At 37.3% G+C, this 19,179-nt stretch overlaps 1 protein-coding gene across 1 annotated transcript in view; it reads right to left on the reverse strand.

The window, feature by feature from the left end:
• Window positions 1-1,000: 1,000 nt before the first annotated feature.
• Window positions 1,001-19,179, reverse strand: part of LOC105546744 (regulator of G-protein signaling 7) — a gene marked incomplete at its 3' end in the record, with an annotated part of 478,339 nt that continues 460,160 nt past the window's right edge. Inside the window, exons 4-5 of the mRNA XM_011990022.1 lie at window positions 6,187-6,293; window positions 1,001-1,052 (exon numbers count right to left, since the gene is read on the reverse strand). Coding sequence (XP_011845412.1) covers window positions 1,001-1,052; window positions 6,187-6,293 — 159 coding nt within the window. The remainder of the gene's footprint in view (window positions 1,053-6,186; window positions 6,294-19,179) is intronic.

A 19,179-nucleotide genomic window follows, 5' to 3' on the forward strand; every position in this document is an offset into this window, starting at 1 on the left:
GCTCCTCTGCCTCAAACACTTGCCCAGCCTTCTCATCTGAAAAATCATTCTTCTTAAAATCCAGCTCAAATGCTACCAGTTCTTTTGCAAAATCATTCTGGAAGACCCTAGGGAAAGTCAATTTCTCGTTCTTTTAAACATTCGTATAATTTTGCATATACCACTCTCCTAGTCACTTGACACTCTACAGTAACTCCTGTATAATTCTACTTTCCCATCTAGCCTATGAGCTACCCAATGGTGTCAAAGAACTCGGTCACCTTTGCGAACCTAGCATCTTCTACTGCACCTGGCATAGGAAGAAAAATACTCAATAAACACTTGCAGAAATGACATCTAAAAACCATGCAATCTTGTCTTTGAAAACTGTACTGTTCAGGAAGATCTAAGAAGATGAATACTTACTAGGGGCTCTTTTTCTCCTTGAAGCTTGACTGAAATAATGGTTGTTGAACCAAGTTTGTTCTCAGTTCACGGAACTTGATTTATTAGCATTGAATTTCCTTTTTTAGCCTTTTTTTTTTGCTTGTAATTGACCTCTCCATGTTTAATACAACCCTCCACTTATAAAAATCATAGGATGCTTCATAGAACAGTGAGAAAAGCGGACCCTCGGGAAGTCAAGGGACTTACCAAAAATCACACAGCTAAGTGGGAGAGTTGAACTAGAACTTTGGTTCTATGGGCCTCTTTTTTATTCTTTCTAGTAGGTCAGGTTGCTCTGACAAAACAATAACCCCTTTAATCTTCTTTATAGCTCTTTAACCTAATCAGAAGGCTTTCTTTAATAGCTACAGAGGGCACCATACTACAGAAAAAGTTGTCACGAGGTTTGGTAACTTTCCAAACAAAGTCGCTTATAAATTAAACGTTAAAAATATTGGCCCCATCCTGAGAATTGTGGTTTCCTTTTCTTAATGAAAAAAGCAATAAAATGCAAGTACACATCCATCTGGACATACAGGCTGTCAATAATAAAATAATGAGAGATGGCACTGACCATAATCTGTGTTTTCCGGCTCCCAACAATTTGATGGCCAAAAATAGGGTGTCTGTGGAATGAAAAGAAGTGGAACCCAGGTTAGACAAATAAAAAATTAGTGGAGTTTCTGGCTGGTGAACTGCATTTTTCTTCCACAATTCTCTATTTGTTTGCTATATGTTTTATAATACAGAACATGTTCCAAGGGAGACATTGTAAACTCTTTGTCTACATTTACTTTGCTGACCAATTGCTCAGCTTCTAAATATGTGTAGCAAGCAGGTATTTAACATGTCATCCCTTTGCTGTAATTTTGCACCAACTGACATAAAGGCAAAAAGGTCTGATTGTATCATTCAAACAAAAAGTATTCATCCACAGAGAGGACTGAAAGAGTATTATGTTCAGCAAGACTCAGGATGAAATACATTTAACTATAACATTGTTTTCTGTGAATCATGTATCTCAACACTGCTTTTGGTAGCTCCAAAAAGCTCAACCAACCGATAGACTCTTTCTCTGAGATCTGACAATGATTTCCCTGGCTCCATTAGTCATATAATGTGGTTCTCAACATTGTCCAATGAGATTAAAGCAATTTTTTAATCTCACTTTTAAAGACATTTCCTAAATTCCTCTTGTAACTAATTTCTGCCATTTAGTAGTGCAACAGGGTGACTCGAGTCAACAGTAACTTCATTATACATTTGAAAATAACTAAGAGTGTAACTGGATTGTTTGTAGCACAAACAATAAATGCTTGAGGAAACGGAGATCCCATTCTCCATGATGTGATGACTTCACGTTGCATCCTTGTATTAAAACACCTCATGTGTTTCATAAATATATACACCTATTATGGACTCACAAAAATTAAAATTAAAAAATTTAAATTAACCCTCAAAAAAGAAATAAAAATAAAAACATTTCCTTACAAAGACACCTATTGCTCTAAAGTTTTAAATTACACAAATCAGAGATCTTTTTTTAAAGGAATAGTGTCTTAATTGAGTGATAAAATCTATAATAGGCAGAATCTGGATTCTGTAGAATTCTAGAAACTGATTGACTAAACTACAAAGAAAATGTCTGACCGAGAAAAACTTTATTATTATCATTAACATTTATATTTTCTAAAAGGACGTTCCTAGCCCTGCTAGTTGAACATGCCTGGCTCCTGACCACAAGGAAACTTGAGGATCACCTGTCTCCTTATCAACCTCCAGTCCCTGGAATGATGAGGCCTGTAGGACTCACTGTAACAGTGATGGCAAATATCAGAACTGTGGGCTTTATTCTATCTGTTAGCTAATTATACTAACTGGCCATGTGCAATGAGAATATTTGGAGTCATCTCTGATTATCTGATCATTTTCCCCTCTAGATGAGAGACTCTAAGGAGGGAAAATGGGTAGATAGGAAGAACTGTTTGAATCTCTACAGAAAACCCTTTCCGAACTGGCTCAGAGTTCCCCCGACCACCATCACCCAGGGATTTTGACTTACCCTCTGTTCTTTCTTGGAAATTATAGTAGTAAAATAAAGAAGGCTACTAATAGTAGTTTTGTGAACATGAGAACAAAATCATTGTAGGAATTTTGAAGAAAGAAGAAAAGATTGAACCGCTAGACAAAAGAGGATAGTAAGACTTTATACGGGTCACCCTCAGCACCCCAATCTCACTTCACTCCATGGGAGATGAAGCTTCGAGAATTTGATTTCTTAAAAATAAAATTGAATCAGGATTCTAGGGGAGCCATAGGGGTCAAAGTAGTTAAAACTTTGCTTTCATGTAGGGTGTTACTTTTTGAGATGCTTCTTATGGAACGCGCAGTTCCCCGGGTTGTTTCTATATTTTGGGGAGTATGTATGTGTATGTGTCGGTGTGTGTGCAGGTGTATCTATTTCTCTAAACTTAAAATACCCATTCTAGTCAGACCAGTCAGACATATACCTTTTTTCCACAAAAGCACAAAAAATATTCTCAACTGCATTCTTATACTTTTCTTCATTCTTCAACATTTATTTTCATGAGAATTTAATGACAGTAAAATTAAAGCATAAAGCAATTTTTTCTTGTGATATTATGTGGAAATGCCACTAAACCAATGTTCTTCACTAATATTGGAAGAGTTTTTCTAAGAAGTAATGCTTTGATTTGTAGTAAAATGTAAGAGAACAACAAACTCATAGTTTTTTGGAATTTAAATACATACTTTTATAGTTCTACCATACATTAGGACATTTTAATGCATGAGTTTCTTGATTTTTCAATATTGGCTTCCTTAGCTAGGATGAAACTCATCCCAAACTGTTCAACTGTTGTTCAGTAACTGCTGGAGCATAAACTAATATATTGAAAGTCACAAAAGAGAGCTAAAGAATCACAGCAGATCTCAATTTCAATTAGCTAAGAGAGGATATTAGACAATTGTGACTTTACAGTAAATTTTAAAAATTACATGATGAAGACATGTACTACAAATTTGAGACAAATATACAAACTGTCATGCCAGTGAAGTCAATATTTCTGTTTGTCTCAAACTAATGCTTTGAAGACTCTTCAATTTTTTTTTTGTTTTGTTTTTTTAAATTTTGAGACAGAGTCTCTTATTCTGTTGCAAGGCTGCAAGTGCAGTGGTGTGATCTCGGCTTATTGCAACCTCTGCCTTCCGGGTTCAAGTGATTCTCCCGCCTCAGCCTCCCAAGTAGCTGGGATTACAAGCATGCACCACCACGCCCAGCTAATTTTTGTATTTTTAGTAGAGACGGGGTTTCACCATGTTGGCCAGGACGGTGTCCATCTCTCGACCTCATGATCCACCTGCCTCGGCCTCCCAAAGTGCTGGGATCACAGGTGTGAGTCACTGTGCCCGGCCTAGATTCTTAATGATGGTTAGACTCTCAGTCATTCACTAGAGAATTTGTAAACACGGTATCCCAAGTTTTCTATTTGAATTTGTGATTTTAAAATATCCTTCTAAGGAGTTGAATTTCACTTCAGTGTAATAAAGAACTTTCACTGTTTGGAACCAACATAAAAGCAGAAGTGAACACCTTGAATAATAATGTGTGTTCCATCATTAGAGCTCTCCCAGTACAGACTGGTTAATGACTTGGTAGACATTATAGTAGAAATCCAGTTACCGCTGACTTTCCTGGTGTTTTTTAAAACCTTGGTTTTAGAATTCTAATATTATTAGATTTACAGATGTGTTGTATTTAGACACTATTTCAAATATGGATGCATCATTAAAATATGTAACATCTAATATTTAGCACTAATGTCATTTTAATGTGTATATGTATGGATAATGTTTATTTTATATCTGTCTGTCTATCTGAGTACACTGAACTTGACAACTCTGTCTATCCCTAGCAGTTATGTAATTCATATGTCATTTGTACCCATTCCCTTGCTTTGTTCTAAAGCCCCTTTAAAAATTCCCTCCTTTTCTCCTGTGTATATGGTGATCCCTTCTTTTACATGGTTTTTTTTTTTTTTTTTGACAGAGTCCCACTCTGTCGCCCAGGCTGGAGTGTGGTGGCACAATCTCGGCTCACTGCAACCTCTGCCTCCCAGGTTCAAGCTATTCTCCTGCCTCAGCCTCCCGAGTAGCTGGGATTACAGGCACAGGTATATGCCACCACACCCAGCTAATCCAGCTAATTTTTTTTTTTTTTCAGTAGAGATGGGGTTTCACCATGTTGGCCAGGCTGGTCTCGAGCTCCTAACCTCAAGTGATCAGTCCGCCTTGGCTTCCCAAAGTGCTGGGATTACAGGTATGAGCCACTGTGCCCGGCCTCATGTGAGATTTTAGACCCATGAGCATGACTAAGACATGTAAACCTCGTCTGCCTGCTACCTTTTTTCTGGGAATAGAGATTTCTTTAAAAATCAGGAAGCATTAATCACATATAAACAATGTATTTGCCGATCACCAATAATTCCTAGTTGTTAAAAATTTAACTTTGGGACCACAAGTTACTTTAATAATATGCCATTTTAAGCTACCATTAGTGTAAGTTTAGCTGTATAAAGCATAAAGCTCCATTAATGTAAAGCTTTTGCAAGTTAAGTAATTTAACTAAGCGCTTGATAACTTAGGTCAGTATCACAGTTTCAGGAGACGGTTATATTTCCTTCTAGCTCTTAAGTGCAAAACTGTCCTACGATTATTTGCCTTGGGAGAACTGAGTCCTAAGGAAGGAGCAGTGAGACTGTTCTATGAGGACAATAATCTTTAAAATGATTTTTTAAAGCAAATGATTAAAGTGATTTTTAAAGCATATTTCCTCTTTGTTCTCGGTTTTCCCAAACAAATTTTAGGCACTCCGATTACTATTCAGTCATTTATGTCGACATAGAGCATTTAATAATATTTAGAACAAGTGAGAAGAAGGCTCTAAAGTCTGAAAGTTGGACCATGGGGAGAACTCTCCAGCAAATACCTGTTGGAAATGGGTTAGAGTTTGACATCTGGCATTTTATGTGCCTAAATTTTACAGTCTAGAATCTGCTAGTCAGTTATTAATGAGCCATAATGTCTACTGAAATGTAGAATACACTTTAGGTAAATCAATGTGAACTCCAGTGTCAAATATACTTACAATGACTGAAATTAGAGTCCACAGTCATTGCCTGAAAGAATAATTGCATCTGTGTCATTTGCAAATGACCTAGAATGACTCTTATCAGTTTGCAAGTTATCTGAGGTGTCCTGTTGCAGTTGAGTGCACACACACAATATGTCATCATGTCAGTCTTCACAGACTTGTAGAAGAGCCTGGATGCCAAGAGTTTATATAATTAGCTGAATCCTATCTGGAGCTTCAGACAGTCCCATTAACATTTACTTGGGCTGAAGATGGTCTGGATCACAGGCAAGGGTCAGACAGAGGAAGACTCTCTGGTCTTCCCAAATGCCATTAAGTCACTTTCTGAATTTCCCTTAAGCTTTTCATATAAAATAGAACTTCAATCATCACACCATTTAGCTTTCACACATCATCTTGACTAAGCATACTTTATCTTTCTCTGTGTTTATTGCCTGTCATGTCTTTAACGTTAATCAGTTTCTAACTAGCCTAAGTCAAAGTAAAACAAGTCATAGTTTTTAAAAGTTCTGTTCAAAAGAAACCTAATGAACAAGAGAAATGCAGGCTTCTAGTTTACTGTTAAAGAACGTTTCTATTAAACTTACTTGAAACCGGTAAAAGGTGCCATCATCCTTGAGTGTGAGGACATGATCTGAGATTGGAAAGAAGTAGCCATGGGCAGCCATTAACGTTCCCAAATGGAGCGCCTCCACTGTTTTATGAAAACAAACAAAGAACATAAAAAATCCTTTTAAATGTATTCATTTATAGGAACATAACGTTTTTGTGTGGTTCCTTTTGTCAGATACAGTAAGTTCCTCTTCAAAGATTTAATTTCTGACTTCCTTGTTCTTTGTTCTCAAGATCAACTTCCTTGTCCCTTCTCCTAAGCTATCTACTCTGTAAACAACTTCTCCTACCAGTCCCAGTCTGTAACTCACATCTCTTCCTTATTTGGAAAGAACCCTCTTTTACTCCTGGCTGCCCATTCTGTAAACTGCCCCTCCCACTGAAACAGATCTTCCCACTGAAACTACGCTTCTTGACTTTGCTGCGCCCTGACATGCTCAAACATGCCTTGTACCATAACGGACAGCCTCTCCCTTCCCACCTAATTAGCCATATTCAGTTTTAAACAGTAGCCAATTGGGTTAGTTTAGATTGTGTGGTACAACTCCAGCCAATGGGGACAGGACACAGGAGCAGGGACTAACAGTATTAGGGATAAAAACCCCTTCCCTCCTTTGTTCGGTGTGCTCTCGCAGTGGCCAGAAGTGCGAGCAGCACCCTTCTGCAGAAGTAAATTTGCCTTGCTGAGAAATCCTTTGTTTGAGTGCTTGTTTTCCTTGTGACTCTGAGCTCTTGTTTCTAACACTTTAGAGCACATTCTTGGTAGTCTGAAAACCTGACTTGGTGCTTTTACTTCTTTTTTCAGCTCTTTCATGCAAGATACTAACATGGTTCTAGTTCCTGGTAGCAAGTGCCATAACCAACCTCATCCCATGACAACCAGCCCATAAGAAGATAAAGTTAAGAGATGTTAAAATGGGGAGGCTCTTCTGAATCTGTAGAATCTGTCTCCCTGATTTTATAGACGTGTGTTGGCCCTGTGTTAATGTTCTCTTATAGGCAGTTGCATTTTGGCACTTATATATCACTTTAAACTTTTAAAAGTTTTCAATTGCATCACCTCATTCTCCATATCATAGCTATCTAGTACCATCAGTAATGTTGCTAATGATACGGACCATTATTTTGTGATGCTAACAGGGAATATTAAGGCATCAAGGACCACCTCTACTGCACAATTGAATCTACAGACTGGTGGTTGTAAAGATTGTTCTAGCTTTTACTACTCTATATAGTATTCTAAATATGGAGTGGGATAGAGTGGGAAGAGATTTATCGGACAATGGAAACATATAGTCTGAAAGTAAGGCTGTAACACTCATACTGTCTATAGCCGCCAACAATTTCTTCCAACAAAAGGGTTAATAAAATTTGGTCAATATTTACTACTGCATTGGTGCAGAGATGACATAAAGTTTTCTAACTTAAAGGCTAGAAAATATGAAACTATGCAAAATAGTTTTCTACCCCAACATAAAAATATATGTACAGTTGTCCCTTGGTATCCTCAGGGGATTGGTTTGAGGACCTTCACAGATACCAAACATCAAGGATGCTCAAGTTCTCCAGTTTGCCCTCCCACATCTGTGGATTTTTGATCATGGGTGGTTGAATCCACAGATGTGGAAGTCATAAAAGAGAGGGTCTACTATATTTAGAAAATATCAAAAAAGTTAGATTTATTTATCTGTTTATGTATCTTTACGTACAATTCATTTATAAATTTACTTCTGTTTCTTAGTCAAGAAGGTAGGATTCTTACAGCAGTCCCAGGATGACATGGATCTATCTATATCTCCAGTCATCAACCAGGGGGAGCTTTTACACCTCAGTAAGAACTGAGTAACTAAGCAGCTAGCTATGGTACAGCAAAACATAAGAATCCCATCCTTCTACCCCTCACACCTACATAAACAAACAACTTGTTGTTAAATTTTTATCTATTGTGGGGTACTATGATGCCCCTTAAAATTGTTATCTAGCATTTTGCAAACATTTCAATTGATAACTTCTACCTCTGATCTTTCCCTGCATTGTTCTTGCTGATAATAAAGAACAACTGCCAATTATTCTTCATTCTTTGCCCTGGCTTTGGAAGACTGTTACTAAGTGATCCAGCCATCACCTCCAAACTCCCAATCAAGTCTCTCTGTATAGAATGTTGTTTTTCTACAGAGGAGCATTTTTTCATCAATTGTGTGTGTGTGTGTGTATTTTCATCATTTCCACATCCTTTCAGTTCAAAGTCAAGGCCTTCTCAAAGCATGCATTGCTCATAGCAACATGCCTACCTATCCTTGTTAAAACTTTGGTGCCAGGGTGTCATTGTGGAAAGAACAAGAACTTTGGAGACACCCACTGTCTTCTGTTACTTTCATTCTCTGTGCCTCCCCCATCTATTAATAAAGGTCATAAACCCAACTGGCAGGATTGATGTGAGAATGACATAAGCCCACTCATAATGAAATTGGAATCGTGCTTCCAGCCTAGTAGATACTCTGTATATGGTAGCTACTGTGCTTCATTATTTACACACAAAATAATTTTTATTTTTCTAGAAACCACTTTCAGAGAATCTACTTCCATACATTTGCCCTCCACTAGGTTGAGTGAATATTTCCAACACACAGAAAAATAAATGTTTGAAGTGATAGATATGTTAATTATTCTGATTTGATCATTGCACATTTCATGTACTGAAATATTACTCTGTACCCTTATAAATATGTAACAAAAGTTTCAAACAGGTAGGCTGAGTGAGGGAACCTGACAGTCCTAAACAGCCGTGTTCATCAACATCATCTTATTCTTTTTTTTTTTTTGACTGTCTGTAAAATTAAAATGATAAGAGGATCTATAAGGATAGTTGGCCCATAACAAATGAGCAGGTGCTTATAGTTCTGGTTAAATTCTGAGTTCCTAAGTACCCCTGTGGATGAATGAAGAACATGCCATCCCAAAATACCCCAGATTGTTTCAAGTTGAAAACACTGGAGAAATTGTAGTTTCAGAAACGGCTAGCTGGCCTATCTCTTCCGATATGCAGCAAGCCATAAAGATTCCTCTGGGAGGAGTATCTTCCCCTTGCCAGGGCAAGAAAATAGCTCTTATCACCAGACACTGGGAGTTGGGGGCTGCGATGAACCTGAATAAAGGGCTGGGTGCGATGGCTCATGCCTGTAATCCTAGCACTTTGGGAGGCCAAGGTGGATGGATCACTTGAGGCCAGGAGTTCAAGACCACCCTGGCCAACCTGGTGAACCCTGTCTCTACTAAAAAAAAAATAAAAAATAAAAAAATTAGCTGGGCATGGTGGCAGACGTCTGTAGTCCCAGCTACTTGGGAGGCTGAGGCATGAGAATCACTTGAATTTAGGAGGCGGAGGTTGTAATTAGTGGAGATCACACCACTGCACTCCAGTCTGGGCAACAGAGCAACACTGTCTCAAAAAATAAAATAAAATAAAATAAAATTTAAAAAAATTAAAATTAAGAAACTTAATCAAGTAACCCTTACTTTCCATTAGTTTTATACCCCCCATATATCCCCTAGTGATTCTGCTAGAAAATTTACTGCCTTCAGCCAGATTTTCTTTGTTCTGTCATTTTTTTCTTAAATTTATTATACTTTGTCTAAAAAGTATAGAAGTGTCTTGCTTTGGCCATTTCTTCAGACTTCACTCTCTTATGAAGATCCCCATGTGCGTGTAAAACTAATAAAATGTGTATGCTTTTCTCTATTAATCCTCTTGGTGTCCATTTGGTCTCCAGATCCACAGAAGAGCTTAGGGCAGTTGCAGGTGATCTCTGACTTCCTTACACCTGTCAGGTAATATGGGGTGAAGCAACATGTAACATCCTTTGCAGGTCTTCAAAGTCAGATGGCCCATCTGTCTTCGTATAGCCATCTTTATTATTTTAGTCCCAGCAGTCTGTGGTCTGGGAAGATAGTGTTAGCACACTTTCCCAGAAGAGAAATTAAGTTATGGTGCATAAGGAAATCTGCAGAGTATAGATACAAGAAGGGAAAACTGAGATGCCCAGGAAGATAGACAGTAAGAGGAGCTTCTGAGTTCTAAGCACAGGAAAGAGTGTGACTAAAACCAAGCCATGAAACAACAAAAAGCAGTTGGGTGTTAAAGTGTTGATGAGGATTAGAAAAATAGAGTGAAAGTAAATATAGAGATGCTACGAAAAAGAAAAACAGAAGTGAATGATCATAAGACTATTCTTGGCTCCTGCATCTCGTTAACTACTAATTTACAAGTTATATACTTCTAGAGTGTGAAGTGTATGTTGACAGGTTCTTCTTCCTGTGATACTACCATAATCAGGCATTAAGAAATGCTTGCAAATGAGAATGAGTGAATTAGTAAAATTCCTCTTCCTTTTTTGAGGTACAGTATTTTGGTTTGATTTGATGATATGCATTCTCATTTTACGCCTCTTCCGAGTGATACTTAACGTTCCATAACTTTATGATTAAGGAAAATTTGTTTTGATACTTTTGCATTATGTCATGAATTTAGTAGAAATATACTGGTGGTAATTTCTATATGAGTCATATATATTTCATATGTCAAGGTGAAATCAAACCTTCTGACTTAATGGTTAAGAGGATTGACCTTCTAACAATGCTTACAAATGGTTCTAAGATTTTTGGTCAAATAATCATCTAGAGGTACTGAAATAATAATAGATATTTTGTGTTCGTTACAGGATCTCCAGAAAATATAGCTCCAGAGCAGGATAAATGCCTAGATGAAAAACCAGAAAGTTGGGGTGAGTTTTTTTGCTTCATTTAGGATGACAAGTTTAGCACTCAGCATATCCATGGCAAAAGTAGCAAGTGAATCAATATTTGCTGAATCAATGAACAAGGACATTTATGAGTAAATGACACATCAAGAATATTAAAATCCTAACATGCACAGAAAAACACCAGACTAATTATTGTGTCTGATAAGCTGTTGAGGTGGGGTTATTGTAGCTATTTTGTTGTGAGAAAAGATAATAGTGATATTCACATGATAAATGCCAGTAAGAGGTCTCAGAGTGGACTTGGGGCAGTATTCTCGAGAGAGACTTGTTTATTGTCACAGACAAACATGGCGCCACACTTCCCTGTGGTCCCACTGCTCCTAAATCTTAGCACCATCTTAATCGAATGAGAATCCATAACAATCTTGGAACAAAGTGTTGAAAGAGTTTCATGAGTAATCTATCAAGATCACTCTCCCAGTAACAGCACACCAGATGGCTCAGCAGCATCACGCTTCACGGAAAAATAATCGCTAATTAATCTTCTCGTACATGTGTTATTCTCTTCACCCACACAGCTAAAGTTCAGCGATAAACCTACTGAAAAATTCCAGTTTGTTTTTCTGTTTGGATATTCAAGCCATGAGCAAACTGAGAAACAAAAATCAGTCTCCAAACACCTCTGATTAGGTGAACAGCCTAGAATAGCTGTGTTAAGCCTGATGCCACCATAGGATGATTTCACCCCAAACTCTAAAGGAATGGTATTATCAACATCCTCTGAGAGCAAAGAGAATTCTCCACAGCATAATTTGCTTTTGACCACAACGACTTCAAAAAGTTAACAGGATGAAAACCATAGTGTAAAAGAGGCAGGAACTCCAGTGGTGCAATCGGTTAGCGCACAGTACTTATAAAAGAGGCTTGAGTACTTGAGTGTAAAGTACTCTAAGTTTACAATGTAATTTTAAAACTCATTAATGTTTTCCTTACCCAGAGGCTCAACTTCTTGCAGCCTCCTCTTCTTCTATATACAGCTCATAATTTTGAAATGATTAATAAAATGCCTCTGAGTCAAGAAAATGATAATTTAAAAACTTCATTGAATCCTATATTTTCTCACTATCATGTTATTTACTTGTATTTATGTGCATGTATTAAAATTTTTTTCATTTCCGACACAGTATAAGTATGATCAGTGTGTGGGGAGAAATATTTTTAAAGAAAATCTAAAGAGAAAAAAGATGGCAACTGATTCTATTAAGGAAACAGAGATGCTGAAATGAAGACAAAGGTAAGTTACTTAATGATAAAATAACAGGCATTTATCAGGACAATTCTGAGCCGTAAGAAGAAGATATGTTAGACTTGTCATTTTCTGTTTAAGAAGACATGGACGTGGTCATTCTAGAAATCCTTCAATATATTATGCTTTATTTTTTAGAACTGGCATTTGGAAAGGTAAGATTAGTCATATAGAAGAATCTCATATGCAGAACATTTTATTCTCCGGCAAAACCAAATGAAAATGGACTATTACCATATTTAGAAATTTCTGAAGTTAAGTTTATTTTCTCAATAGTAGGAGTCAGTGAAAGAAGTATCTGGGCTTTTATCTTTTTAAAAAAAACATCATTTGCATGTAAAAAAAATCAAGTGCCACTTTCTCAACAGCAACCATAATTTGGGATACAGAAGTGAATAATAAGGTGACATAGAATAGATAAGCTAAAATAGATTCTCCTTGGGAGAAAGAAAAACAGAATCATAATTTATATCAACATTGAGGAATGCAATAGGAAATTAATCTAAGTAAATTCTATTTCCAAAAAAGGAGCAGAGTACAAAGGTTATGCCAGCCCCCTGCCTAGGTTCACATCCTGGGTACCTCATTTGCTGACTGTGTGACTTGAGCAAGAGACTTGGATTCTCTGGGCCTTGGTGTCCTCATCTGTAAGAAGTTGATAAAATACTAATGCCAAAGATTAGTGGTAAGGATCCATTGCGATAACATGTGCAATGCACTTGAAACACAGTCTGCCACACAGACACGCTCCTGAGATGAGAGTTATTATCAGTTGATGCTTATGAAGCGTCACATTCAGGAGCACTTAATCTAGTTTAAGGGGCGATGGGAAACATGAGTAGCTAGTGTTGCTCTGGGCTTCCCAGTCATGTTAAACACTTCCAATTCAACTCTATTTTAACCGCCCCAGGTGACCAAACCAGAGTCTTTTGTGTGCTGAAGTTCAGTCTGCCCTGGAATATGCCTATGTTTTTCCCTACAGCAAAGAACACTAACAAAATCCCAAAAAGAAGTATCACAGGTATAGCCACAGATTTCCAAAGGCAGCATGCCCCGCACACTAGCTTTGCAAAACCATACCGCGAAGATCAGACGTCAATGAGAGACCGGACTGCTTTAGAGGAGGACTGATGTGAGGACACCCTGAACCCGACAGTAGAAGAACAGGGACAGAGAGAGCACGGGGACAGCAATCAGAATGGAGATGAATTCTTAGGGAAGCATAATATTTGCCTAGGACTAAAAAAAGAAAATCGACATTAAAATAACAAAGCAATTGGCAGTGAGAGCAACAGATAATCCAAAACCAATGATCTTTACACACACAGAATAGACCAGTCTAGCTGCCTAATGGCACTGACGACATCTTAGGCATTCTTCATGTATGAAAAATCATGCTGAAATTTGAAAAAATGATCCATGTAATACTGGTGTGAATAACTGGTTTCACATCTACATTATCCAGCCTATATGATATTAGCATGTTCATTCCCCAGATTTAGATAGGTAGTTCCATCAGCCAATCCTTTAACAAGATTCTGTTATATTATATATATAGTTATATATGAAATATAAGTACATATTATAATATATAATATAATATATAATTATATTATATAAAAACATATAATTATATTATATATATTTATATATTGTATATTGTATATATAATATATAATATAAATAATATAAGCATATATACTAAATATATATACTATATATACTGATATATATTATATACTTATATCTATATATATGGGTTAGGTACATAGAATAGTATTCAGATGAGATAAAAATTATGCTTACTTCATCTAAGTACAGTGTGAGGAAACCATCACAATCGCACAAGCGAGGGCAATAATAAATTACAGTGGAAAACAACATTCCATCTAAAATTCAGTATACATTCTGCAAAATTTCCATTAGTGAATGTGGCTGAACGAGCTGGAAGAAAGTAGGACACTCAATTAACTTTGCAATAGGCAGAGGAGTTTCTGCAGCATGAGTTTCTTCGAATCAGAGAGAGTACACGCTGCCCAACAAGCACATGTGGGAATTATGGGGAAAAAAAAAAAGGCTCAACTGCAAGTCATGGGACTTAAATTCTAATCCTAGTGTCTGTAACTGCATGTCAGGAGTAAGTCACTTCCTTTCTTTTCTTTTTTTTTTTTGAGACGGAGTCTCACTTTGTCACCGGTCTGGAGTGCAGTGGTGTGATCTCAGCTCACTGTAACCTCTGCCTTCCAGGTTCAAGCAATTCTCCTGCCGCAGCCTCTCGAGCAGCTGGGACTACAGGCGTGCGCCACCACGCCCAGCTAATGTTTGTATTTTAGTAGAGACAGGGTTCCACCATGTTGGCCAGGATGGTCTCGATCTCTTAACCTCATGATCCACCTGCCTCGGTCTCCGAAAGTGTTGGGATTACAGGTGTGTGCCACCGCGTCCAGCCAAGTCACTTCCTTTCTTAGAGTTGGCATCTGTAACTGCAGGGGAGATCACTAAAGACTTTTTAACTCTAAGTCCATGACAAGATGTGCAGTCAAAACACTAGCTAGAAGCTGTGGCAGAGCAGCCGCCATTCTTATTTTGCCTCCTTGTGTCAAAGGGAAATGGATTCTTCTTTATTTCTCAGACATTCTTGCCATTGCCCATGTCCCAATACTCTCACACGAAAGCGAAAAATAGCCCAATATGACACATAAGAGCAGATTTTAATTTCAGTTGCTTATAACTCAATCCTGATGATTCTCAAGGGTTGCTGTAGCATAGAGTTTTGTGTGCACAGAGCAAATGAATGCTCATTCCAAACAGGAACTGGTTTTATGCGTGCGTTCTATTTATACATTTTCAAAAACTAGTTGTACACATGCCTTGGGATTAGCCAATAACACATCCCATGTGCCAAAACATCCTGAATGCATTTTGTTTGAAAATCAAATGTCATTCCTAAGGAATAAGCAACATGTTATTCTCATAATACCTGTTAATGGTATCTCTTTTAAAAATCACTATTCCTTAATATTTGAACCATAATAAGTAAGTCTAATTTCAAAGCCATAGCCTTGGTCACTGAAACAGTCACAGTTTTTATGAAATTTCAAAACAAAACCAATGGAATGCACTTTTATCTGTATTTTGCAGAAACAAATGCTTGAACTGAGTGAAGCGTGTAGGACGTCAGGACTGATGTTTGCAACTTTTGAATAATCTTTACAGCATTGTATCATTAAAAAAATTCCAGTTTACATAGGCATATGTATTTATCAATTTTTATTTTTTAAGTCTCTGTGTGTATATGTTGGTGTATGTGTTTTAGTAACTAAAATAGTCTAAAAACAAGAAACTTCTAGGAATACCTAAAATCTAATACACAAGCATTCCGTGGACCGAGTGGATAGAGACTATCTTTCTCAAAATTAGTTTGGAAACTAGATATGGGTAAATTTGTTAAATAAGTTATATTAAAACATTTTTTCTGTTTGCTGTTTTAAAACCAGCACAATCTTTCATCAACAATTTGATTTTTAAATACCACAATTAAAATTATAACTACTGCCTAACAATAACAATGAGGCAGGTTCAGAATCCATGAGTAAATTCAGATGAGCTATTAAAAGTATTAACGACTCCCCCCAAAAATCCCCCCCTCTTTTTTTCACCATTCTGCTTGCCAATTTCACTATTTTGTGTCATGAGCCAGAATTTAAACGTCAGATGTTTTTAAAGAATTAAAATCAGGCTGGGCGTGGTGACTTATACCTGTAATCCCAGCATTTTGGGAGGCCAAGTTAAGAGGATTGTTTAAGACTAGGAGTTCAAGACCAGCCTGGACAACATAGTGAGACTCCATCTCTACAAAAAGTTTCTTTAAAAATTAGTAGGGCATGGTGGTGCACGCCTGTGGTCCCAGGTACTTGGGAGGCTGAGGTGGGAGAATTGCTTGAGCCCAGAAATTTAAGGTTGCCATTAGCCATGATCATGCCACTGCACTGGGTGACAGAGCAAGACCCCCTCTTTAAAAAACAAAAATTAGAAACAGAATTAAAATCAATTAGCCTCTAAGAAAATATGGTTTAATAAGGTTCTGTTAATAAAGTATGTAGTGAGACAGCTTTATTTCTAGAATTCAAATAAATTCTAGGGGAGGTGGGGGACTGGGGCAGGCTGGTCAATGGGTACAAAATTATACTTAGGCAGGAAGAATAACTTTTGGTGTTCTATTACACAGTAGGGTGACTATAGCAAATAACAATGTACTGTACATTTCAGGATAGCTAGAAGAGGAGATTTTGAATGTTGTTACCACAAAGACACGATAAATGTTTAACGTGATGGATATGGTAATTGCCCTGATTTGTTCATTATATTATTATGTGTATATATATACATGCATTGAAACATCACATCATACCTTATAAATATATAGAATTATTATGTACCAATTATAAATAAGAAAAGAGATTCTAGATGTTGTAGGTGATATTTAATGAGAAGAAATGGCTGGAGCCTCGGTGGAGCAATAATCTTGGTGGACAACATATACACGCCCCCTGGTGGAGAGAGTGCTGCATTATATGGGGCAATGGTTATGAGCCTGGCCTTTGAGCCGACTGCCCTGGCCCCGCTGCATCTTAGCAGTTCTTTAGTCTTCAATATTCAAGTTTTTACCCTTTTCATTATGTAATACACTTTCCTGTAGATATGATCATCATTCTTAGAACACGAATCTTCAGATTGGCTGCTCTCCTAAATTCCTGTGTTGTATTCTGAACAGCCTTTGTGACATCTCCACGTGAATATTGAATAAACATTTCAAATTCATCATGTCAAAATGGAATTGTTGGCTTTCCTCTGAACCCCACTCTTCTCACAGTCCTCCTCATCTGAGTTAATATCAGTGACTTTCATTCCACTGCTCGGACCAAAAAGCTTGGATTGTCTTTGATGTCTTTCTCCCATTCACCGACTCCAGTTCAGAAGCACATTCTGATGATCCTGCTTTGCTATATGTTCTTAGAATCTGCCTACTTATCAGTCACCCACCTCCACCACCTCCACCACCCCAGTCCAACCTTGTATCATCCTGTGGCTGAGTCACTGCAACAACATTCAAACTAATTTCATCCGCACTTTGCCCTTTGCTATGTATGATGATTATCTTAAAACATACATTAGATCATGTCCCTCCTCTGAAAGCCCTCAACAATTTTTCCTATTTCTAATGATAGAAATAAAATTCCTTGTCATAAGCTTACACGGTCTTATATGATCTGGCCACTCCAGTTACATCTCTGTCTTCCTTTCCTATTTCCTTGCCCATCTTTACACATCCTCCTCTAGTTCACAGACCTCCTTGTTGCTCCTCAAACATACTAAGCATGTGTAGGTGCTGGGTTTTGCCAGTCTCTCTGCCTGGAATGCTCAGAACCCTTCCTCCAGAGAGCAGAACACCTCACTTCCTTCCTTCAGTTGGATTCTAGCCAAAGCCACCACATCAGAGACACCAGCCCCGACTACACTGGTGTAGACGTGCAGTAAAAGACCGTATATCTTTTATTTGGCTTTCATAAAGATCATTTTTATTTAGTACTCATCACCACTTACCATATATAACATATTTACCTATTTTTTTAATTGATTATTATCTTGTCTAGTGAATATTTTAAGCTCTAGGTAAGTATGGACGTTTTTGTTTGTTTGCTTGGTTGGTTTCAGTGGTTTGTTTGCTTGGTCTGCTCTCTGACCATGACTTAATTTCTGAGATATTGCAACCAACTAAAAAATACGACAGCAGAAATGGATAAAAGGATCTTACATTATTTCATGGCACAAATTCTTAGAAATAAAATAGGGGAGCCAAAAGATGCACCTATTTTTTAAGTGTTGCTATTTTATTTGTTTGTTTGTTTATTTATTTATTTATTTATTTATTCATTTATTGAGATGAAGTCTGTGTTGCCCAGGCTGGAGTGCATTGGCACAATCTTGGCTCACTGCAACTTTCCCCTCCCTGGTTCAAGCGATTCTCTGACCTCAGCCTCCTGAGTAGCTAGGATCACAGGCACGTGCCACCACGCCTGGCTACGTTTTCTATTTTTAGTAGAGACTGGGTTCTACCATGTTGGCCAGGCTGGTCTCAAACTCCTGACCTCAGGTGATTCGCCTGCCTCAGCCTCCCAAAGTGCTGGGACTACAGGCACAAGCCACCGTGCCCAGCCTATGTATGTCTATGTTATTTAAATGTAATACTGTTCCATCTCCAGATGGTATTATTAGCAATAATACATATATATGTACAATATACAAATATATTTTATATATATATAATTTAAATTCTCACCAAAAGGGTATAAATGTGTTAGTATCCCTGTAAAGCAGCTAACCACCTGGAATTATTATTTATTTCCTCATTCTTCATTTGCTGGGAAGAAATGGTATTTTGCTTTAATTTGACTTAACTGGAGTTATATTATATTGAATTTTAGCTAAAATGCACAGTCTTTTAATACACACCATGAGTGAAAGAAAAGACATTTAAAGTTGACAGGGAAGGTTTCACAAAAGGGTAGGTTAGACTAGGAATGGAAGGATTTTAGACTGTTGGTCAAGAGGGAGGTCCTTCAATTTCTCCCCAATTCTCCTAAAAATGCTCTTTTCTTATTTTCTCATCTTTCAATTTTGATTTGTTTCCTAGGCTTATCTTATGTAATTAATTAATAAAAATGCATTCCCTTTTTATTTTTCAAATTCTTTGCACCATTATTGACTCATATCAGGTTTTATTAATTTATCCTATCAGACTTCATTTCTTCAGCCATTCATCCGTCGTCCATCCACCCATCTGCTATTCATCTAACAGATAATTATTCACTGTCTGCTTGGTTTTTAGGTGCTTAATTACA

The sequence above is a fragment of the Mandrillus leucophaeus genome, unplaced genomic scaffold, assembly GCF_000951045.1.
Source record: "Mandrillus leucophaeus isolate KB7577 unplaced genomic scaffold, Mleu.le_1.0 Scaffold367, whole genome shotgun sequence".
Lineage (NCBI taxonomy): Eukaryota > Metazoa > Chordata > Mammalia > Primates > Cercopithecidae > Mandrillus > Mandrillus leucophaeus.